This window comes from Anas acuta, chromosome 2 (assembly GCF_963932015.1).
Source record: "Anas acuta chromosome 2, bAnaAcu1.1, whole genome shotgun sequence".
Taxonomy (NCBI): Eukaryota; Metazoa; Chordata; class Aves; order Anseriformes; family Anatidae; genus Anas; species Anas acuta.
In genome coordinates, this window is record NC_088980.1 from 108082694 (window position 1) to 108108611 (window position 25918).

The 25918-nt window shown below is 37.7% G+C and overlaps 1 protein-coding gene across 13 annotated transcripts in view; it reads left to right on the forward strand.

Annotated features, from left to right (window-relative positions):
* Positions 1–25918, forward strand: part of PTPRM (protein tyrosine phosphatase receptor type M) — a 468093-nt gene that overhangs the window by 415504 nt on the left and 26671 nt on the right. For all 13 annotated transcript variants that reach the window (XM_068671589.1, XM_068671590.1, XM_068671592.1 and 10 more), the window contains 2 exons: positions 205–241; positions 18011–18108. In XM_068671589.1, the coding sequence (XP_068527690.1) occupies positions 205–241; positions 18011–18108 (135 nt within the window). The remainder of the gene's footprint in view (positions 1–204; positions 242–18010; positions 18109–25918) is intronic.

A 25918-nucleotide genomic window follows, 5' to 3' on the forward strand; every position in this document is an offset into this window, starting at 1 on the left:
GATGCAACTTCAATATCTTGCAGAAAACACATTTGCTTCTTCTTCCCCTTCTCTCTTGCTCTTCCCTTGCTGGAAAAAAAAAGAAAAAAAAAAATTTAATATGTCACTCTTATTGTTGTGATTTTTATTCAAAACTACCCTAAATTAAGTTTCACTAATAGCAACAGACAAGGTGCTTATAATTCTTTTTCCAATTTATTTTAGGGTTATCATAGGCCGAATCACTACATTGCTACACAAGGTAAGTGTCTTACCCTTTGGTTTTTGCTATGAGACGCTAAGAGGTCAGTATTCAAGACAGAATAGGTTCAAACATTAGGTAAAAGCAAGCAAACTGAATTGTTACTATCTTATTTTCACGTATTTCAAGTAAGTAGTCCTTTATGTTTGTATTCAAGTAGGTTTTGTGTAGAAAAGCAAAATACATCCTTTTTAGCAGAAACTACTTATCTTGTTACTCATGAAAAAAGAAATAAGTCAAGGTAGAAACACTTAGTAAACTTCAGAGTGTCAACAGTGATAAGAAAATGTATATTCTTGTATTCAATGATATCTAGGCTTCAGGTCTTTGAACTGGGAAATACTTTATTTGGCAAGTTTTAGTAGAGGACCCAAAGACACATTGCTCTTGCAGGGGGATTTTTCAAAAGGATCTAGAGAGAGAATTTTACAGACCATCTTTTAAAAGTTTGTTTGTGAACAAGAACCAACAAGATATAATTTGCCCATTCTGATGCAGTTCTTATGGATTTTTTGGTCAAGTTCAGAGCTGGAACAGGTGGGAAAGATGAGTCTTCTGTGACTGTTGGCCATGTCAAATAAGAGCTCTTATTGTGAATTCATTCGCACCCTAAGAGGTGCAAAAACCCCACTGCAGCCCCCAGTCCCTACTTTTACCAGTGGGAGGCAACATACATGTATCTCTGCCTTTCTGTACTTCAGCTCTGGCTAGTCCCAAATGAGGTGCTCTTGCCTCAGATGACAGTGGGGCAGGATGCAAAACTGCCTCACCACCATCTTACACTTTCAGACCAGAATTAGAATTGGAGATCTTAGACCTTGAGCCATTAAATGTGCTTCATCTTTCACTTCTGTTACCCACCCACCACATCTCTCATTCCACAGTCTTTCTACATGTAAGCAAGAGAGAAAACTGGGACAGAAATAGAGCATGTGTTTAATTCACTTTAGGCCTTTACAGTCTCCTTTTCTGAGAAGTAGTGAATTGTTCCATTTAACCTTTACTTGATGGTGCTGTTGTTTTTCACCTTCAGCTGAATCCTAAAATTAAAAGTTACATAGCTGGCATTTTACTTGCAGCGTGTAGTGCAGTTCTTTTCATCAGGACATTCCCCAGATCCTTCTGACAGCCTTCTGGTAAACGTATGTCATTCCTATCTGAAGCAGGTTTAAAGGCAGCTTTATCACTCATCACAATACTTGAATAACAAATACCAAGCTTGAGGGTTTTATACTTTAGGTTTTAAATACAAGCATTGGATGCAATACTATACTGAAAGTCGTTGTACCAGATCCTCTAGCAAGTCCCAACAGGTTCTTAGCCACACCTTTTTCCTGTTCTGGTGGCAAGGAGAAGTGTCTAGTCAAAAAGGAGAATAAGAGAAGTAGAAACAACTCATCCTCCATGATGTAAAGAATATGTGGCTGTCTGCAATGTTGTGGTAGATGCAGTTGTGTATCCCAGCTTCTTGACAAAGCTTTTGCACAGCAGTCTCTGCATTTGGCAAAGATGATTAAGGTAACTGGGAATAATCCCTAAAACTCCTTTAAGGCTCTATATTAACTATGAAAGGAAAGATATTTGTTTCACATGCCAAAAAGACTTTGCCTCTGTATGTCTTCCATACTAGTAAGCCTGTCATGAGCCATAGCTCACAGATACAGCCAAAGATGTTCATGCTCTGTTTTAGAACACATTTTCACACAGATATGTATAAACACATCAGTACAGCACAACAGTTAAGCTACGTGTTTAATTCCCTTGATGTCTACTTTACAACAGTCTTAAAATAGCTTTTCCCATTCTTCCTTTTCTCTTCCACCAAATCTTTCACAGGTGCACATGCCTATTGTTCTTTGAAGGAAAACATCATTACATGAGTCAGTTTTAAATCTCTGAGGAGTTAGAATGATTGATATTTAATTTTCCTATGTTCTTCTTAAGCTGCGTTCAACATATCAAGTGTTAATGAGCAAATATAATTGTTTGAAGTGAAAAAGTGGCAAATTTAATCAGTTTGTAATAGATTACCAATCTGCTTTTAACAGAGCTGGGAGTTGCATAATCACCTGTTTATTAAAGTGTTACTGTCTTCCATACTAACTAGAGTTTGACACACAGACTGGTGTCTTCCACCTTGGAATTCGTAGCAATCTGCTGCTAATTTGAATAAGGGAGAGAAACATTTTTTAAAAGATATACCTAATGGAGGCTTTCTCAACTAATAATCAAAAAAGGTTTTGCTTCCACTGTATAAGTAACGTACACAAAGTATGCGATTTGGATTGGAAAAGTAACATCAGTTTTCTTTTATGTGGTAAGTATAATGTGGCTGATAGACTGAATTTACAGCTAGTAAAGACTCTTGGTGATCTGCTATAATTGGCATCAACAGATGGGATCTGCACCTCAGACATCATGATTAAAAAGAATCCCTTGTCACAAGCCAGAATATTGGGTCATGCAGAACCAGCAAGCAGGTGCAATTTAAAAATCTATGCTTTATTTTACGTATCCCTTGTTCCCATGGATATAATTCTTTAAAATTATTTTATAGCAGAATGTCAAGCTCTTTTATGATCTGTTCAATTTACTGGTAGCTTTCTTTTTATTTTTCAGGAGTTAGGTAATCAATGAATTTTAACCAGGTCCTTTACTGGGAGCAGTATGTTGAATATCTATACAGTACCTATTTCCACACACACTGCTAGATTTTATAATTAACAGATGGCAGTTGTTGATCTTGCATGTCTAACCCTGATTACCTAGCAGAAAAAATCTTTTTTTGTTTTTACATGTTCTCTGTCCTCTGAAGTTCACCTTGTTAATTCAGCTATGACTTAGCTTCTTCTAGCAAGTCTCTATCAACAATTTTGTAATGCTTCCTCCATCACTACACCAGCAACTGTAAATTATGAGTGACAAATGAATGTTAATACAGTGCTATAGCATTGCTCATTGCCATTTCTACTAGGGCTAGTTTTCAAGCAGATCAATCATGTGTGAAACAGCAGATACTCACATGCAAGCTGCATGTCTTTATATATGAAGTACATTTATTTCAGCGTCTCTGACTTTTGAATAATCCTCATGGGTCAGGCTCACTGAATCTCTCTGCTTGCTGCAGCACACACAGGAACATGATCTAAGATGTTTTTTGCAAGTACTTCAGAGCATATCTTAACGTCTGTAAAAAGTTACTTTTGAAAATAAATAATCTTTAGATTTAATACCTCAACGAAGCCTTTCACCTTCTTGTCTGTATTTAATTGTAAAGTAGATTCTGAACTGTTTCACTTTCTATATTGCTGGTTATAGAGACAGACATCAAGTCAGGTTTCAGTCAGAAGTTTTTTAAGTACAAGTTACAAACTTCTGAAAATAAATATTTACAATGGAAGTGTTTATACAGTCCTCACTGCAGCAGCATAAACTTGCCTCTGTAATAACCCCTTTCATTTTCTTTCTCTTTTCTGCAAAATGCATCTTTCTTCCACACACTACTGTATATGTTGTGTGAACATTTTAATAAGGGTTTTCAGAAACAAAAATACATTTTCTTTCGAACTGAAAGTTCCCTTTCAGGCATCTGAAGCAGAAATACTGCTTTGAATAATGGTACTCAACTTCCTTGGCACATTTTTTGTTTTTATGTAGCAGAAAGTTGTCAGAACTACAGCAGTGTGGAAGCTCCGTGCTTATCTTTACAGAGAAACTTTTGCTGCCATGGTTTTAGCCTCCAGATGAAAATTAGCATTTGAAATTACTTGAGGGAGAATTGAAAAACAACAGAGCAAGATAATTCTACACAATTTTTCAGCTTTATACATGCTGTCTTTTTTCACAGTGTAGGATAGTCAGACTGATTTTCTGATATATGCACAAAGTGAGTGAATTCTGTACCCCTATATTAATCTTGAAGATTCAACTGTGTTTAATGGTGTTCCTTACTTCCTAATCATCAAAACATTAAAAGTGGTTGAAGCCATACATCTTCAGTGAAGGAGATAAACCTATTCTTGAGTGCTGCATTGAATTGGCAAGGTGTTCTGAGCCATGCCCTTCAAAGCAGTTACCTTTTTTTCACACTGAAATGCATACAGAAGTAATACACCCTTTACATATGGAAGTGGTATCTACAGGTTATTCTGTGAAACCATATGGCAAATTCACCAGAGCTGTCTTTCTACCATTTCCCAGCAAACACTGATGAGAACTATCCCAATTTTTGAGGAGCATTTGAAGTTTGATACATACACCAGTGTTGAGGACAAAAGGAGAAAAAGTTCTCCTTTCAGATGAACCTTTCCAGGTTCATCTGTCTGGACTTGTGCAAGACGTTTGACACTGTCCCACATAACATCATTTTCTGTGAATTGGAGAGACATGGATTTGATGGATGGACCACCCGGTAGATAACAAACTGGTTGGATGGTTGCACGCAAAGAGTTGCAGTCAATGGCTCAGTGTTCAGGTGGAGATCAGTGATGAGTGGTGTTCCTCATGGGTTGATACTGGGACAAGTATTACTTAATGTCTTTGTCAGTGACATGGACAATGAGATTGACTGCACCATCAGGAATTTTGCAGACAACACCATCCTGTGTGATGGGGTTGACATGCTAGATGGAAGGGATGCCATCCAAATGGACTTTGACAGGCTTGGGAGGCGGTCCATGAACTTCAGCAAGGCCAAATGCAAAGTCCTGTGCCTGGGCCAGGGCAGTTCCAAGCACAAATACAGGCTGGGTGATGAGCAAATTGAGAGCAAGTCTGCAGAGAAGGACTTGGGGATGTTGGTGGATGAAAAACTGAATATGAGCCAGCAATGTGTGCTTGCAGCCCAGAAAGCCAACTGTATCCTGGGATCCATCAAAAGAAGAACAACCAGCAGGTTGAGGGAGATGAATCTGCCCCTCTACTCCACTCTCATGAGATCCCACCTGGAGTACTGCATTCAGCTTTGGGTTCCCAACAGAAGGACATGGACTTGCTGGAGTGAGTCCAGAGGAAGGTCACAAGGATGATAAAGGAGCTGAAGCACCTCTCCTATGAAAAGAAGCTGAGAGAGTTGGGATTGTTTGGCTTGAAGAAAAGAAGGCTCTGGAAAGACCTTACAGAGGCCTTTCAGTGCTTAGGAGGGGCCAACAAGAAAGCTGGAGAGGGATTCTTTATAAGAGAGTGTACTGACAGCACAAGGGGAAATAGTTTTAAATTAAAAGGTTTAGATTAGATATAAAAGAAGAAAATATTTAATCAGAGGGTGTTGAAGGACTGAAATAGATTGCCCAGAGAAGCTGTGGATGCCCCATCCCTGGAAGTATTTAAGGCCAGGCTGGATGGGGTTTTGAGCAACCTGGTATAGTGGAAGGTGTCCCTACCCGTGGCAGGCAAGTTGGAACTAGGTGATCTTTAAGGTCCCTTCAAATTCAAACCATTCTGTGATTCTGTGACTCTCACAATGTGTAGTAAAAACTGGTAACCATCAAAGTCAGCACTTTCCAACAGTTGACACATTGCGGTACCTGAGAATAGCTGAGTTTCTCTCTGCCTCATTGCTTATTGTAGGGAATTTAATGATAACTGTGTTAGAACAGTTGGTCTTTCAACATTTTCAGAACTCCATATTTTTCTGTCTTTATATTAATCAGCTCTGTAGTAGTTTTCACAGTATAGGGAATGAGTTGCCCTTGTTGATTTCCATTCAGCATAGAAGGCTCTAAATGCAGAGCTGGCATGGTTTTCTAACAGATCCAAAGTTGGCTTAGGCTCTGTTGCAGTGTGTCACTTCTCGAAGTTTTTGTGTGGTGACAAAGTGAAACAGGATGATCTCAGGAAAAAAGCTGATCGATCCAATATTATGCAGAGCCTAGTGTTGTTGATTTTTATGTCCATTGTCAAAGCTGGAGAAGAAGAAAAAAATTATCTTTCTATCCTCTCCCACACAAAGACTGAGCAGCCAGATATCAGATATAAAGGTCTACAGAGCTTTTTTAGAACTCTATCTCAAGGAGAAGATACTGGTTTAATTTTTGTGTTGTGAAGTCAGTCCAGAATACCTATGACAGACTTTTGCATATCTGAATTAAGTAGTAAAAAAATGAGAGACTACAGTAATTAAGTAGACAAATAGATGAATTGTGTAGGCAAAAAGAAACATTACAAGGTTGTATTACAGAAAATAGAACATTTAATGAAAAGTAATATATTTGTCTTTTTAAAAAATAGGATTATAAAATATGTTCTGAAAACAAGGAAATTATGATCTTTCTAAAATTCAAGAGCTGAACAAACTGTTTTTGTGAGCCAAACACACTTTGGACATTCAGGAAGTTGACATTTATTGGTATAGCTGCTCTTCAAACTCTTAATTATTGAGATCATGCACTATCCATGCATCCATTTTTTGCCCAAGGAAGATTTATAGTGTCAGCCTTACAAATGTACCTCATCTGTCCATGTTTTTAGGGGATGCAAATTATGAAAAGCTGATGTTTGATTATGGGGTGTCCATCCTCAATAAGGAATCAACCATAAATTGGACTTGATGGGGAAGGTATCCAGCACTCTTGATGGAGTACTTTTAACATGCCTGTCAGTCACAGAGTCTAATGCTAAGGCAGAAGAAGGAGCAGAGAAATGCAGTTTGTCAGGAAAATCACACAGTCAAAGCATCTTTTTGTCTATGAAGTCTATTTTCCAGCCAGTCTTCAGCAACCTAGAGGAAGCTCAGCAGCAGGTCTGAGAAGGCTTTTGGTCCTCTCATTTGTTGAAAGAAAAGGATGCAGCAAATTAGCAAACAGAATGTATTTCAGAAACAAATGCATCCAGAAACAAATAACACAGTTTATTTTTCCCTTCACTATATCAAAATCTTTGAAACCTGTCATATTTTCCTTATTCTATATCCTTTGGTGGCAACTCAGATCTCTACATTGATAATGCCACCAATGCACATGACAGTCAGGGTGATTTTGAAGCACTGCCATTCTGAAAAAAACAAACAAACAAACAAAAAACAACAAGCTTATTAGATTAATTTCTTTTCCTGTGCATCTGTATTCTTCTGTGCAGTTGCATATTCACATGTACATTTTGTGGCAATTCTCTCTGCTAAATCTCATTCTGTTGCAAACACATTAATGTTATTGCTTCTGTACTAAGCATATATCCAGACCACATGTTAGAATTGCTTTCCTTGTTTACAATATACATTGCATATTGCATCCCCCCATAAAATATAACCAAAAACAGAATTAAAACATTATTATTGCACTTTCCTACATGAAGTGCTGAAAATAACCAATGTGCTCCTCAAAGTAGTAATAAATAACGGTGCTGAGAGAATTTGTCAAGCAGATTTAATTTTTACTATAATTATCCTGAAGTTAAAAGGAAAATTAACCAATACACATTTATTTGTTAATGACCTTCACATGCATCTGGATACATCTAGGATCTGTTGGGTTTTGAGTATTTCCAGTGTTTCCATGGCTTCTGAGATAAGTTAAAAAATACTAGGCTAACTGAGGAAGAAATTAAATTACCAATGTTCTCCGGACTTAACTAGAAAAACGTATCATGAGTGATATATCTCACTCATGAGATAACTACAAGGATTATAATTGAAAGAAAGAAAGAAAGAGAGAGAGAGAGAGAGAGAGAAAAAAAAAAAAGGTTTTCCTTGCATTTTTACTTAAGGTTTAATGTAGATTAAGTTGTCTTGTTTTTTCATCTGGGTAGACTGTTCGTGTTAATACACTTAAACTTCCAGCACAAGTTTAAAGAATACAGCATGTGAATATCTTACTCAAAAGCATGAGTAACATTCCTTCACAATAAGTTCCTTGGGGAATAATAAAAGAAACAAGTAGCCAGAATAAACTCGTATTTTTGAGCTGAAGAATAGTGATGATTTTATTACATCCTGATGCTTATGATTGACTCAACATGAAAATAGAAAGTAGAAATGGAAAAGACTAATTAGGTTCTTTTGTCCATTCCCTAAGGAACCTTCTAGTGAAGGGGATAAAATGATCTTAAGTTCTCATCCATCGTCAAAATTGATTCCGCATTACAAGTTGATATGAAGAGCCCAGTCCAACAAATCAATTACCTAAGACTTGCAAGCTGGAAAATGTTACAGGCTGCATATTTTTTTCATAAAATAATTCCATATTTGTTAGTCATCCCAAGCTCAGATGGACTATTTAGTGATTTATATGTATTTCTATTTCCATGTTGTAAGTCACCCTTACTGAGAAAAAAAAAACAAATTAGAAACTCGAAGAATACACTAGTCAGAAACTAAAGTTTTCACACTAGAAAGCATTGATTCAGCTAAGCTGAAACTTTCTGTTGGACTGCTTTGACAAAGATCAGGTTTTAGGCTCAAGTCTCCTAAAATAATCCTCCAGTCAGAGGTTTGACTTCAGATGGGGAGTCAACATCTCATGTTTTTATTTGATCTGATTCAATTTGAGCCTGTGTCTCAGTTTCCTAGGAGTCCCCTATTGTTTTCCTGACATGCTTGACTGTACTTAAGCAATTAAATGTCAAAAGGGCATAGGGAGAAAGAGTCCATGTGTGAGTGAGACCAACTTTTGCTGTGTAGCCAGTGTACTCCACTGGAAAGTAGATCAGGGCCTCTAGTTACAAGTACAGTTACTCAAAGTATTCCTGCTTCATAGTGAAAAAAATAAATAAAAATAAAAAAACATTTTCTGCAAGTCATTGCCTAGCAGTGCTCCCTTAAAAAGCTGTGCAAGGTAAAGCTTTAAGACTCTGGCCTTATTCATGTAACTCCATAGCCCTCACTAGGGAAAACCTAGCCTCCAGGCCTAGGTCTGTCCCTATTGCTGTGATGCAAAATTTGGAAGATACTGGATTTACTGTAGTCTGAAAAAATGTTAATGGAGAATGGACCATTTAACATCCCTGTTGTGTAGCAAACAAATAATATGAAAGAGGTTTTCAATTATACTGGATAAACATGAATTTATTTATTTTTTTATTATTATTTTTTTTTTAAGAAAAGATCAGAAAAAGACTGGAAAAAGCAACTTTCTTGAATGGTATGATGACATAGACACAGCCAGTAGTACTGTGTACACAGCTTTTATTGCATTCAGCTTTGCCTAATCTAAGGCTAACTGGATAAATCTGGACCATTTCTGTGGCCAGCAGTTCCTCTGTTCCTAATCTGCAGTCCTTCTGTGAGTAATCAAAAGGTGTTATGGGAACATGCTATTTATTCTTTGAAAAATCATATGACATTTTCATTTTACTTGGTTGATACAGAACAAACTGAGCTAGTATTGGAAATTCAGCCATGGAGAAATGTCAGTCAATAAGTGTGTAACACTTTATTAGATGGAAAGTTAGCTGGTAGCATTAGCTACCAGTGTTATAAAAATGTCTTAAATAGCACCTGCCAAACCTGGTCTCAGATTTAACAACACATTTAAGTGCAACAGTGTCTTGTGCCATTGGTGGAAATACTAATGTGGAGAAGGGGCAGTTAGGATTATTCAGAAATGGCGAGGCAGCTGGCATATTGTGATTGCTGTGTATTATACCAAACCTGTCCAATTAATTCTGCCCCTACCTTGCTTCCCGTTGTCTCTCCAGGCATGTTTAGACTGTGACTGTGAGAGACATGAACACCTTGTCTGTATTTAATATGCAAGGCAGTTCCCACTACAGTGGAGCTCCAGTCCCAGACTAGGATTTCAAGATGGCACTGTAACACAGACAAAATAATGCATAGAGATGTGTGCTGTTCCAGCCTGGTTGGTTCTGTATCAATAAATAAAATGCTGTGTGATATTCCAGAGAATAAATACCACATGCCCATAAAACTTTCTGACTACTCACAGAAGCACTGCAGAGTAGGATCAGAGGAGATGCCAACAAGAGAAATGATCCAGCTGTAGGCAATGGTTGGTGTGTATACACACATACACACACGTATATAGAATGTCTATTTTAAAGCTGATTATCTAGATTTTGAATTGAACAATTTCAAAGAAAAAATTCTCTAGTATTATCAGCTTTGTCATTGCTCAAAGGTTGTTTTTGAAACATCTCCATATTGAACTGGGAGTTTAGTGGTTTTCTTTAATTTCAGCAATCTATGAAACATTTGTATGTATTTCATGAAACAATAGTGCTGTGGCTCATGCCTACTCTACATTGTGAAGGGCTTATTATCAACCAAATGTTCTTATGTTCTTTTTACATTTGGAAAGAGAAGGGGAATTTACAGGTCAGTCTCCTCTGTTTCTTCATCCTGTGGATGATCTAGTGCTTACCCCTCTAAATGTAGGAGGTGGTGGTATAGAAGGCCAGTCAGAGTACTGGTCAGTCTCATGGGAGCGATAGATAAAATTTCTCCATACACCTCAGTCACTTAGCAGTCTAAGCCTCATTGGAAGCTAATGGGACTTGAAAGCACTTCAAAAATTCCATTTTGTGAAAGCCAGTTTTCGCAGAGAGCGATCTGCAGCCAGCAGTGCTTGCTGACTGGCTGGCTGGAAGCAGGTAGCATTTAGTTTGTGCTTGAAAATCAGCCAATTACTATTCACTGTGCTGTCCCTTAGCTGATAATGAGAGAAGGCTGCATTTTTCTGAACGAAGGATACAGTAGAAAGCATCTACATTGCCAGTAGCTGTATTGGGCAGGATTTGTCCCAGTAAAGTATTTCAGCTTGCTTTATGAGCAGTGTTTTCCTGAAATGTCAAGCTAACAAGATTCAGTCAGATCTGTTTCCTATTGACAATCCATCTAAGGTGAGGAAATCATGAAAAACACATTTTAAATTCATAGCTCAGCCCTGATTAACCCACCTGAGTCTAGCTGAGGTGGCTTACTGTGGAATACTGTGGCTGCCTACTGTTCTCTTTCTTTGGATTGTAAGGTAGTATCACTGCAAAAGGCCAAAAAAAAAAAAAAGGGGACAAAAATAAAAAAAGAAGTGGAGGACTAGCTATGACTCAAATATAGGTAGTGTATGTGATTGATATACACGTTATATTCTGAAGTGGGGTGTACAGCTGGTGTTAGGAGCAACTAAACATGTTGTTAAATTAAATCAGTAAATATCAGAAAGAAGCCTTCAACAAATGGCTTCTTTCTGCCCCATCTCTGAATTTGCCACCATGGAGGAGGAATCAGCTAAAATAAGGTCTAAAATGGAGAGGGAGGTTTTTTCCATGCTTCACATAAGAGTAACTGTTGCCTCAGGCTTCCTTGCTTGGGCAGCCTGCTGGCTTAGCATACTTAATGGGTACCAACTTTGTTGAAAGCTCATCAGCAGCTTTGTTTATTTGTATTTTTCCAAGGCAAGAGAGATTTCCAGGAAGGCTTTATCAGGAAGGCCAGCATAGCTGTATAATTACGATATAGCCCCTGCTGAAGATTACCTAATAATTAATATTTGTAAGGCTAAAATTAGAAAGTGCATTTCGTATACCGTCACAGTCTGCATCAACACTATAAATCAAATAAAGTCATTAAAGCAAGATTGTGTTTCTTCAGCTCATTACAGGGTCTTGTTTAATTTCATTGAGGTTCTCCAGTGCACAGAATGTCTGGGGTTGGGATATGGAGAAGCGACAAATAAAAATTAATACTGAAATATGACAGCTAGAAACTGGCAATTAATAAATAACACTGAAACATTTATGGCCAAGTTCAGCCAGTACAAATGTCTATTGTGTTTTACTGTGCTAATTCTTACAGTGGCAGGCGTATAGGAGATTTCACTGAAGGTGAATAGATGTGTTGCATTGGGATACTTTTTACCCTCTCCCCTGCTTTGGTTTCTTGAGCAGACTGGCAAGGATATTAATTAAAGCATTAGGTTATATGACCTCATTCTTTTTTGTCATTATTTTACTGACACCTTAATCACAAAGGACTGATCTGTATGCCTTTGGTAGCTATTGGTGAGTGTTGGACCCACAGGGTTTAGTGATATCTCAACCACAGTTTATTCTCAGACCTTAAATTTATCCAGAGTATTGGTAGAAGCACATACTGTGCCTATAAAAACATACTCTTGTACAAGCATTTAAAAATAATTAAAGTCAATTGAAGTGTATCTCTTATGGCAGAGAATAAATGTCTAAACCTACTTTGAGAAAAGCTATTGCAGAAAGACTGCATGATCACTACCTGAGTTTGTAAGTTTGGGTAGTAGAGCTTTGTTCTGGCCTTCACTGGCCTCCATGGAGGCACTAAACCCTTAGGAACTCCTGGAAGGGTGAGGAAAAGTTAAATACATGCTAGCATACATATTTAACAAGCATATGGTAAAAGCTGTGCTTGACAAATCAGATTATCAGCAACTGAGTATCTTCCATTCAGAAACTAGCTCATTTGGGGAGGGCACAAATGACCCCAGCGTACAGCTGCACTGCTGCACAGCAGTGGTTCTGAAATTCAAAAAAAAAAAAAAATAAAATGAATGAGCTATTTATTTCACTAGTTGGTGTCATTGTTCTGACTAAATCAGCACAACCAGAATCTATAACTTTTCTTCCTAGTATGCTGCTTTTTTAAATATATATATACAATATATATATATATAATATATATAAAAAAATGAGACCTAATCTTATGTACCTTAGTCTAAACCTGGTCACATAAAAGAGTGTCCATGTTTTTAGAGCTGCTGACCACTGAAGAAAGTCTTATAAAGTAACTGAGAGACTGACAGAGTTGAGTGCTCATGACTACACGATCACATAATAATGTGCCTATAAATTCCTGTTGATAAAATGTTGGGCATCATGTTGCCTTACTCAGTAGAGAAAAAAAGTATTTCAAGTAAGAGAGATGTACTCTTGATTGCAGTCAGTGATATTTATAGTGTAAAATAACATTTAACTGCAGTATTTTACATAACTTTTTTTTTTTTTTTTTTTCTGAAAGGGAGTTCTGCTCTTAACTCCAAATTCTAGCATGGTTAAAAGAGCAAATAGCATGTACTTACAGATAATCAGATCACTGGACTGACAGAGCATTAGTAACCCTGTAATTTTGCTTCTTGCTGTGAAATTCTCAGTAAGTTATTCTTCTAAAAGCTTGTTTGTCCCATTTAAATGGGTTCACTAGGAAAAAGAGCATTCCTCAACTTTTTAATCTATTTAGCTTGTACTGTGTTTTCCTAGTAATTTGTTTTGTTTTATTTGATTTGATTTTGCTCTTTCTTAAGTATGTTGAGTGACTTCTGCTACATAATGGGCTTACAGTTTTTTGACAGTGTATTTTCAAAATTAATCTTTGCTTTTGGGCTTTTTTTTTTTTTTTGCCACACAACCATATTTGTTAATAAGAAAAAAAATATTGCACCCCAGGTTCATTTTGAAGGGACCATAAAGAATGAGGGCTAAAAAGCAACTCACTCCGTGCAGGTATATTAACTAGTTGCCATATTAACTAGAGTGCCAAGGTTGTACACAGGTTGTAGGCAGTCACAGAGGCAAGGAGTAAGTTTTGCTTCAGTAGGAAGGGAAGACAGTTCTCATTGCTCCTGGAAACTGCAGTAACCACTAGAAGAGGAGACCATTTTACAACCTCATACTCACTGGAAGCAGGTTTATTGCACTCTTTATCAGGATCAGCTTTTGCTGCTGCAGTAAAAGTCTTGCATCTTGTTAGTCCATTGCCTCTGTCATCACCTGCTAGTGTCTATCACTGCCCATGGCACTGCCTTGGGAGAGCAGTAAAGGTACCTGTTCATTTTCTGCATGTTTCTAGCTCTAATAGCTATCATTGAATTTGGTATCAGGAGTACCAACCATTTTGCTGAGGATTTAACATTCTGTGCTGCAAAAGGGTTTCAGAACCTATTTGTTCATTAAGTTGCTTGCTTTTGTAGGAAATTAAAAATGTCCGTAGATTTACAAGCCTCAGTCTGAGTAAGTGTTGGGGACATTTCAGGGTTCAGGTTTTACTTCTGTCTTTGAGTGTTAGCTTTTTTTCCTAAATGTTTACACTGGTTTTCTGTATTCTAGGTTGGTTTTTAATGTTCAAAATGATCACATATCCCAGTAGTAATGCCAGTTGTTGGAACTGGGTCTCACGACAAGGATCCAGAAAGCTCTGCGTACAGAAGCAGCTTCTTAAGAGTTTAATCCATTCTTAGAAGCTGTGTGATTTTCCATTTCTTAATACGTTGGCATTCCCACAGCAGCAACTAACAACTACTAGTAATGCAGCTAAGGGTTGTGATATATTCCACTGATCATTTCTTTTGATTTTTTTTTTTCGGTAATGCATTTAATTAGCTGGGGGGTTGCAAGGTTTATTTCTTTTTCTTATTTTCCTTTGCTTTGCTTTTCATCTTCAGGAGGCAGTATGTTGTTGATTTCTTTTTTCACAGCAGCAATCTTTGATACCAACTACTATATTGTGTAGCTAATGGGGTATGCCACAGGCTCGCTGTTTAGCAGCGCAGTACCTTCTCCTCAGACCTTTTCCTCCCGCAAGAGGGCAACTGCTGAGAATAACCTTCCTGCCTATTGTGCACACATCTGTTAAGCTGATACTTAGAACAATTATAGGCTCTTTGTCTCCCTACCATGAGTCTCTGGAATCAAATTGTTCAGTTCTTCATGACAATAAATCCTCCAGCCCTACCTAGAGCCTCTAATGCTTTTCAATACTGGCTGGAGACAAGTAATAATTTATTCATATGTCAGAAAATAATTTGAAAAATGTCAAGAAGAAAAGAAAAATGGGGTGGAAAAGAATTACTTTCTGAGACTTTAAGGTAGGTTTTTGGGTATTTTTTTTTCCTTTCAATGTCCTGAATGTCAAAGAAGTTTGGAGGCTAGATATAAGAATTGGAGAGAAAAAGCAGGAAAAACACTCGAAAATACTTGAGGAAAGCAGGAAATCCTGTCAAGCACTTTTAATTATCATTGTCTTATCAATTGGATAGTAAGGTTGAGAAGAGCATACTCAGCACTGCAGAACAGGACGTTCCAGAAGAACATTTGGAATCAAACTTGAAAGACTTGTCAGAGCCCAGCTTTTTCTCTGGCCTGAAAAGTGCTATTACTTTTTTCTTATGATGTATTTCTCTCATAATTTATTTTCTTTTTCTTTCTTTCTTTCTGAAGAATGACAAACTCAAAATATTTAGGAAGGAAATAGTGTTTAGCATCTCTGCCCTGTTGTGATTTGTGACTTAAGGATCTGAAATGTAAGAATCTTTAAATCACAAGACAAATTAAGTTGATTGTGGAGGACAAAAATCAGGAATGAATTGTTGCCGGTTGTCCCAGAGCTGTCAGAAAGAACTGACTATTACGAAGTAGGGCCCAACCATCTCTCTCAAAAGAATCAGCAGGAAAGAAATCTGTCTGAAATAATACATAGAGAAACTTGCTACATTGTCCCTTAGTTTCTGAAGGATTCTGGCTTCTTGCATGAGGAAAATAACAGGGCTGTGTGGACAGGATTTTTTTTTCACCTTTCTTCCAGCTTTGTGAAAAACATATTCAGATGAACAATCTTTAAACATCACATAATTCTGTGGTGACAGAATGCAGTGGAGCCATTTAGATTTTCTCCATTAAACCAGGCTGTGAATCGGGATTCTCAAAGCCGTCCTGTTGTTATTTTTTGTCCTTAATCAAGCTTAAATAATCTTAATAATGTGTCATGAACTTGCAGACTCCTTCCAGGACATTACTCTGTGGAAAATTGCCTCTCCCTAATCCTATTTTTAGCTACATTCCTTCAAAGGTGACAGCAGTAGTAATTCTGCTGAATATATTTTTTGAGATTTGAGAGGAAGGAAAGAGGTATGCAGAGACAGCATTTTCCTACAGTGAGTAAAATAGCCTCCTTTCTTCTACCTGTAGGAGAGGTTGGTCCAAAACCTTTGTAATGCTGTTGTGACTTGAATTGCCAAGAAAACTATATTGAATCTGACATTATTGAAGCACAAGCGAGCTAAACATACACTATGATGTGTATTAATTATCTTACTGTAGCATCCAAAATTGTGCTTGGTCAACTTCCATATTGCACATCCAGAACACTGATGTAGAAGTAAAATACTTATTATAGATTTTCACATGGTGGAGACTGACTTAAAGAGTGACTTAAATCTGTCGTGTTTGCAAATTAAATCTCTCAAAAATATCATCTCTTTTGTTTTGTTGTTTGTGTTTGTTTGTTGTTTGTTTGTTTTTAAATAGTCTCAAGCTTTGCAGTCACAACACCAGCTTGAGTCTAGCTGGTAATTTCAGAAACGGTATTTTTAGATTCTGCTATTATTTCTACTCTGTGGCTTCTGACATTTCTTGTGTTCCAACAGGCATAGCTTCCTATTGTTTTAACTGGCTTTTTCTCCTGTTATGTGAGCTACCTAAACAAACAAAAGACAAGTTGACCGACTTTAGGGAAAACAGTGAAACGAACTATATATGCAGCATTTTTAGAAACAGAAGAATTAAGTAAGGGGGAGAATGCAGAACATTTTAAAATGGTTTGTGCAAATTGTGGATGATAATATGTTTTGAAATTGCCAAAAATCAAAATATTTTGTAGAAATTCACGAGTTCTAAACTATTACCATCCTTTTACTTAAACTTGAGTTCTAAGTTACATCACAATTATGTTAATGGCCTGATGAATTGGGTTTTACTTGCTTATAATATTATTACATTGTTCAGTAAGTACTTGACTTTTGGAGTAAAATCGGTTTCCATTTCCATTTGGTTTCCATTTTTAAATGGAAACCAAAGTAACAAAACTTGGGTACCAAACGACCCAGATGTGTCAATGTAAGGTTTTGTAATGCTTTAAAAGTGTTGGTTTCTTCACTTGAGGAACATTTATGCCAGTCTAATTGCTTACTGCAACATGGCAGTTCAGTAATGGATTCAATGTGGATGTTAAGTTTGTTGTTCTTGATAGTATTTTGCTTTTGTTTGTTTTTATTGGCCCAGTGATTTTAAACCAGTGGTTTCAAATCAGGGTGGCACAATGAATGTCATGTAGACATGTGGAACATCACATAGGCACATGGGCTAGAAACAGACATGACCAGGCACGTGTGAAAGCTGTGCTTGTTCTCAGCATTTTACATTTCTGCCACTGACATTTCCTGTGCTCCTGTGGGCTGGTGGCCAGTCTCAGCATGATGTTGAAAGAAGCCCTGTGTCTCTACAAAAGAGCTCAGGTTGTTCAGAGACATTTTTCTCTGAGAGTACAGCAGAGGACATCACTGCCATGACACACAAGGGTTCTTTACCGCTTTCCCCGCTGCTTTGCAAAGTGATATACAGCAGCAAGAAACTATAACTTCTGTCTCACTTCAGGAAGTACAATTTAGGAGCTGGGGTAATTTGATGGATAGTACATACTAAGAAAAATATTAGAAACCGGGAAAGGCCACATAGTCCATTGTGGCTCATTTCATTCCAAATACACCTTCCCTAGGTTATCATCCAATTGTTAAGAGAAAGAGTAATGTTATCCATTTTTTATAATTCCACTTTGGGGTATTACGGAGATAAATACCTGGATGTTGGAGAACTAACTTTCTTTCAGAGCACTATTTCAGGAGAAAAATACTTAAATGCAGATAGGTGAGATGACAGAAAGGAAATTGACCCTAAATGAAAAATATGATGATAGTGATATGAATATATGTGGATAACCATGATTTCTCAGGCTTCCCCAGAGACAAGCTTCCAATCATGAGACTTTCAGAAAGTAACCTTTCCTTTGATTTATTGTTTCAGGACCAATGCAGGAGACAATATATGACTTTTGGAGAATGGTATGGCATGAGAACACAGCCAGCATAATCATGGTTACTAATCTCGTAGAAGTGGGAAGGGTAAGTGATTTTTGTACTTTAAAAGATGAAAGACTTCCAAGGTGTTTGCTTTTGGAAATTAAATAGCAGACCAACAAGACGCTTATATACTGAGTAAGGCACATAAAATATTTATGACTGCCTCTACTAAGAGGTTCATTATCAATTACTTTTAAGTATGCTTTGGATGCTTGGCTTTGAAAACATTAACACAGTGAAAAAGTAACTGATAAAGTTGCACTCTGTACAGCAGAGTCTGCAAAGACTGCCAAAGAGGGAAAGTGTCGTATCTTTGTGTATGTCTCAGACATGCTATTTCTGTTAAAGGAAACCAGGGAATTGGTTACAGAGCAAGGTATGGAGTCACCTATTTTTTTAAGGGTGGGGCAAAGGGGAGGAGTAATTCTGGGACAGATTTCTTTAAAAAGTATTTAAACTATGAAATCGCATTTCCTTCACAGTATCTTAGTCTAAATCTACATGGTTTGTCTGGGTGTTCACTTCCAGACTAAAACCGAAGAAATTGGCATTACTCATTTGTCCACTGTTCAAGGGGCATTTAGATAATTCCCTCGGTAATATGCTTTACCTTTTGGCTAGCCCTGAAGTGATCTACATGATGGCTGAAGGTCCTTTCCAACTGAGCTATTCTACTGCTCTATTTCACTAAACCTGTTGACCAGGAGGTCTTCTTCAGGAGCTGACTAGTAAAGGAAAGCTTGATTTACCTGGTTGATAAGGTGTACTTTTCTTTCTTTGTTTGATAATGTCTAAAGAAGGTCTCCTACTCAAGTTATTGAGGCTAATTTTGTTTTCAACAAATATTGAATGGAACCCTTTTCTTTGTTTTTTGTTTTTGTTTTTAACAACCATCAATAACTGAGTCTTTTAATTTACTACTCTGTCTATGCATGATGTCTTAGTTTTCACCTGGGATGTTTTTTTCAGGTAACTTTGTTTGGGAACTGGGCATATGGCTTTCATTTCACATGGGAGAAAAAAAAAAGTCATTGCTTTTATTCAAGTACTGCATTATTGTAAATCAAAACATTGAAATAAGAAGTCAAGTACATGAAGTACATGTATCTTGGTGTGAGCCACATGATTTTGAGATGTGTTTTTAATTTCATGCTGGTAGAGTGGCTGATATCCCTCTGCCCTGTGGTGTTTGCACCAGGAGAGAGAGCACTCCTTATGTAGCACGAGTCAAAGGGCTGTATCTTGTCTCCTTTTTAACAAGTCCAGTTTTACAAGCTCAATTTATCTTTCTTTATGTCCTTGGTTGATTGCTACTATAAATCCTAACATTTAGATATCTGTGTGACCAAGCCTGCCAACAGATCAGGTGCAATTATTATTTTTAGATATTAAAAAAAAAAAAGTAGGATTTGTGACGGCAATTAACACCTGCTGCAGGAACATGTGTACAACTAATTGCAGAGACAAAGAAGGATCATGGAGGCTGCTTTAAAAATTCGGTCCCTTGATTGAAAAGGATGGGAGAAATAGTTGGGTGATCAGATACCAATTCAAAATGGATGAATCTGTACAAATAGAAAACTTTCCAACAAATTTTTTAAAGCTTTGTACACATTCATAAATAACTAAGCATGCAAAAAATGATGCTCTCAGGGGATGGATGAACAAACCTTAGAACAAACATAGCATTGTACGTGAAACCACATACTGTTTTCCTGAAGTCCATATCTGAAAGCATCAATTAACATGACCTGTCAGGTGTCACCCAGGGAGGTGCCAGTCTCGGTGCCAGCACTGTGGCCTCCCCTCACAACATTTAGTTAGGTCGCACATTCCCTTAGCAGCAAGCAACAGTTTGTGCCACCGTGGAGATTTCTTCAGGGTGCAAGAGTCCTAGTGGGATACCGATCTGCAGCTTTCTTGTTTCTGACAGTGGTAGAAATGACTTTGTTCTTGCTTTCTCTGGAGGCCAACATAGGTGAGATTAGAGAGCAGAAATTAAAATGAGCTTTTAATGGAAATCAGATGGTATGAGCCACAAAACAACACAGTTGCTTCCTTCTTGGTGCTTCTGTCCCACTCCCAGGGTGGGAACCATCATTACTAACACACCATCTCTCCCTCAACCCCAAACACAAGCTCCGTGCCACCTTGATTAGTAATGATTTTAATGGGCTTTTTGGTAGCATTCCTGCAGGGTAAATCTCGCAACCTTCCTGACCTTGAGGTTTTCTATTTCGAGTGTTGTTGTTGGTCTAAGATTTATAGGGGCTTATTATTTTATATATTTTTTAAAACTCTTGCCCAGTGTAAGTCAAGGAGGAAAATGCCTTTATGTTTTCAGAAAAGAGGAGTATCTATTTAACATGTTTGCCACACAATGTATGTCCTTCATGAATTAATCATTGAGGGGGCGTATGTGTATTTGTTTACCAGGACTGGCTGGGTAGTCATTAAATCAGTGCTAGGAACTTGCTTCTTGCCCTGGAGCATTATGCATCAGGACTGTTTTAATTGCGGATAGAGGAATCACCATGAGGCTGTCCCTAATGCAAGCACCTGCTGCAAATGACTCAGTCCCTGCATTACCCTCCAGCAGGGTCTGGGTACATCTGCCAATATCTGTCATTATCTGAGGCATACTTGTCAAAACCATGCATCCCTTTAAGCTCTTGTGTGTTCCAGCAAGGGACCCTTGTCAGTGTTTCTGGCACCTGCAGACTGCTGTGCACCTGGTATTTAAATGGCACAGAAATGTGTTTTGATTGTTTTCTCTCTTTAATGAACCCACCTGAGGGACATTTAGCTCTTTATCTAGTAGCCTGTTACCCAGTCACTCACATTTACACTGCTTGTGTGGAAACTCAGAACTCACTTGTGCTGTTATACCAATCCATCTGCCAGAAGTCTTATCACAAAATCTGCAGGGCTCCCTAAGGAGACTTTTGTACTGGTAATTTAAGCTAATGATTTCTAAACATATTTAGTCAGTTTTATGAAGACCTCATTAGAATGTGACTGTTTATTAAAAATCTAAATGAGGTCTCACAGTCATTTAGAAAAATCATTGCTGAGTTGCATGAACAGTTCTTTGATAACAGCTGATGAAGGGGTTTTTAGTTAAGATTGGTCTAAGTTGACTTAAGAACTTTTACAGAAAAATGAATAAGTAGGCAACCCTTGTAAGATAGATAAAAAGTCTCTGTCTTCTTCATGCTGGGGTCAACAACTTCCCTCTCTCAATGAAGTCTGCAAGAAGAGCATGATAAGTAATTAGCGGTATAATATACCTATATTTTAATGCAAGAATCAATGTTTTCCAAACCACAGACTAACAGTTAAAAAGCAAGAACAAGACTCATAAAAATAAATCAATGAGACCATAGGCCATTTAAAAAAAAAATTGCATTTTAGATTATATTAATGCAAGAGACCTTCATGTTCCTGTTACTAATTGATAGAGCAACTGAAGATAGTAATTTCAGACATCTTTTCCCAAGACGTTTAGCATACTGTGGTGGCTTATTGTAGAAGAAACAAAACTTTTTTTATCCAACCAGTGTAGGGATGTTTGGTTTCCCAACAAGAGACACATGAGAACATCTGGTTTATTCCAAGAGACTGCTCTTACAGCTGGATCCTTGTGTGGGAAGCAATGGGAACTGGATCAAAGTCTTTATGTACTGGCTGAAGTCTCAGGTTGCTTCTTGAAATGTTTCAGTGTTTGTACACATAGAAACTTTTCTTTCCTCCTTAAAGAGTTACACTGGATTTAGAATATATTCAGTTGTGTCATCCTGCTGTCACTTCCATCTTTGCTCTTCTTAGGCTGGTAGTGATACTTGGTTGGCGGAATCAAACTTGGCATGTCACATCATTTATCATTTGTCAGTAGTCACTTTCTCTCCCACTCCTTGTTTTCGCTTGAGGCAGGAGGAATTTAGTAATATCTGATTAATAAATGGTGAAATGCACTGATGAAATTGGGTGGAGGTGGTTGATATATAAATGCACTGCTAGGACTCATGATTGTCTATCATGCTTTTAATATAACGAAGTATTTACAAAAAATCACTAGAAATAATTATAAAAAATAAAACCTCACCCCAGGAGCATCATAATTACAGTAATTAGAGTTTCACAATTATTATCCAGAATTAGAAAACAGCCAGTGCTAATAGTGTTAATAAGCACACAAAAGGCCCTTTTCTTTGAAAGGAGGCAAGGTTGACAACAACAGAATGGATGTGAGGCAAACAGGGGAATGAAGGTCAGCCATGGGATGGCAAATAGCCCGTACTCCTGCACACATGCCTTAGCACTACCACAACAGCCTCTCACCATCATCTTATCCCTGAGGAGTGCTGTGCTTTCCCGATAGCCATCTCACACTCCTCTTGGGTGACTTTCCCTACCCAAGAGCCATCAGGGCTGGATACGCACAGGGAAAAAGAAAGAACAGCAAAAGTTGGTGGCTTAGCTGGTTGTTTGCTTGTTTGACTGGACATACATGGCACTTTCATCTGCTTTGCTGCAAAAATGTTGATGGCTCTTCATGCGTAAAACAAGTGGGGGTCTACATGACAATGAAAATACAGGAGTCAAATGTAGCAACTAGCAGAGAGGGAGCATCTCCTTACTGCTTGCTGTTTAAAAAAAAAAGTTCTTTGTTGTAAGATAAAATCAGAAGAGCGATTCTTCCCAGGGAAGACTCTGTGTGGGCCCAGTCCTCAGCAGTCATACGTGCCTGTGCTTGGGCCTGGCGTGCTCAGGATGTGCAACCTTGGTCAGCACTCAAGAGACATTTCTAAAAGAAATACAAACACGTTTCTTCAACAAACAAAATCCAGAACTCTTCATCTTGAACTGAGTCTTCCTCAGATCGTCCTGATGGTCTATTTCTCAGACATCCAAGAAAATTTGTCAAGTAAAGTCCTGTCCAGAGGCTTCTCACTGAAACATAGTGCTATAACCAAACAATAAATTCATAGTTAACTCCATCAACACAAATGCTAGCACTGTATGAAATTTCCAATGGACTTAACCTCAGAATAAAACAGGATTATTTTGATACAAACCTATTATGAAGCTCACAGTTAATGTACTTCAAATTTTTGAGAATCTTCATGCAGAATAACCATCTAATGAACAAAGGTAAATTCAAACTGTATTTAAGATTCAGATTTAGAAGGATATCGCAGAGGTGAAACAGAGCAACTCTCTAACACATCCCACAAACAGCATGTTTGTGTTTAGTATAAATGGAAGAACACTCCATATAATTGAAACGGCCTCTAAATGTGATAAGCCAAATTACCAACATTGGTGTTAGTTCAAGATACTGACATTAGTGTTCCTTAGGAGATGTGCCAAAGCGTTTGTTAGCATAATGGTGACTAAGATTTCATTTAAACTTTTCTCCTGAAAGAAAGAAAACACATTTTGTACATGAGAGGGAGAAAGCTTTCTGCATTAAACCCTTCCCTACCTCTACATAATGCTAGTGTCAGCTTCAAAAACCTATAAATACTGTCCTTCCCCATATAGAGATATTTTAATTCTTAATCGCAGGTATCCATAAAATCTGGGACCTGTTCTTTTCATCCATGTTCAGTCATTTTGTTTTACTTTTGCTTTCACTGTAACTCCAGTATCTGTTGTTGGATACAGTAGAGGCTGTAGTATTACAGAGTATGACTGATAAGAAAGTAAACAATTGTAATTTGAAACTATTGTTAATCTTCCAAATCAGTGAACCCTTCTAGTAGTCAAAACAGATTTTAGCTTTCTAGACCTCTAACCAGAAATAACAAGTTGGCATTATTCCTTTGTGTGCTGCAGGGGAGGAACCCTTAGGGAAAAATTAATAAATAAATAAAAATTGGCTGTTATTCTCCAGGAAAGAGAAGGAAGAACTCTTTAATCACTTAATAAAGATGTCCCCAGGTTGGCAATGTTGATATTGTCAAACAGGACATCAAACTACGAGTGGTCAGCACTGTCCCGTGTCACTCACAACAAACATAATTTCAGGTCTCAGTATTTTGATACTTTCTCTTGTTTCCAGTAAAAGCTATACTTCAGAAAATACTCATCAATGAAGATTAGTATCATAACGCTTCTTAGTTCAATCAAGATGATTCATTTTGCAAAATCCATAAAACAGTTTTAAGGATACACAAATGCACAGACCCCTTGTTGGGCTAGCTGCTGAAGTACTGCCAGGGTATAGGATGCAAGTAAAAGTAGTTTACAAAGAGGTCTTCGAGTTCTACTTTGAAACGCCGTGGCTGACAAAATGGCTTCATCACTGCAGGTCTGCTGAACTCAGTAGTCTCATGAAATTGATCTCTCAGCCTCTCTGTGAAGGAAGGAGTATCCTAGAGATGCCAACATGGTTTTACTATAAAGCAGCACATAGAGCTTTCTAACCTGACATCAGATGATCAAGTTTTAGAGCCAGAAGGCAACCAGCTAACTCGGTGGTGCTCTGTAGCTCAACTTATGGCATGATTTTGTCCTTGGAAAGGAAGCATGATTCAGTGCACGGGCTGTGCTGCTCAATGCAGGCACATCGGGTCCTTGGAGCACAGGATCTGAGCAGTATGCCCACGATTTCACAGTTGTATAAGGGATTAAGACAAGCTTGAGAAGCTCCAGATAATTCTTCATCTTGGCATAAGGCTACCCTTCTCACATGCTCTGCGCTCAGCCTTTTTTCCTCCAGGGCTGTACTAAAGTGCACTAATTTACAGCCTTTTTTAATAAACAGTGGGAGACAATTGCCTAAACACAAGGAATGAAATAGGGACAATCCATGTTCTGCTTTTTTACTAGCTACAAAGGCAGGAACACTACAAGCAGCTTTACCTTGGGTCACCTTTACCCTAAAGCAATTCTCCCAGACTAATTCTGTTTGATGGCCAAAGTATGGCCACGCCATCAGCCTGTCATCTTAATTTCACCTAATCCAAGCTGCCAGGCTGATGGTATACTAACAGCACATGTGATTTTTAAGAACAAATGGATTTCATTGATCCTCCCAGGAGGAAAGCAGTAAGTGTATTGCTACAACTGGGCATGTCCTGATAGCCAACTATCCTGGGTAGCAGCTGAATGAGAACCGCAGGCAACCTAGGGTTGCACCGCTGGGGTAACACAGGGCAGCAGGAGGTGGAGAATGATATCAGCTCTGAGTCATCACTAGAAGAAATTAGACTGAGCTAGTAAAATTCATAGAGATCTCTCACCCTCTGGGAGTTGTGAACCACAGAAAGACTTTTGTCTGCCTTTATACAGACCCATTCATCTGACAGTGCAGAACGGTATCCTGAATTTTGCATTGCACAATGCTCTTCCATACCTCATTTTAGAGAAGTCTAAAATGAGGTATAGATCAATTAACTGACCTGCTCAAAAGCAAACAAAGAAAATGAACAAAAGGACTGGATTTTATCTCCTGTCAAAGGTGGTTTTATAACTAATAAAATGTTCTTAATCACAATACGCTTTTGTTTGAAAAGTATTTAAATAAAAATACTTTCATTTGTTGGATGTTCTTTTATTTCCAGTAAGCCAAATAAAAGTATATGATGTTATCTTAGTTATACCTGCAAAACCCGTTAAAAGTTTTCACCAGTGAGCTTGGTTGACTATTTAATTTTATATCCTAGAGCTTTCATTTCAAAATTTATGTCTGACTTATCATCATTACTTAGTCCGGGATTAATTTTAAATTAGAATATATAATACTGCTCTTCACTAATGACAATCCATGCCGTGCATAGCCAGTTATACCACCTTTTTGCTAAGAATATTTCAGAATCAAAGGAAATTGGAAACTTTGAATAAT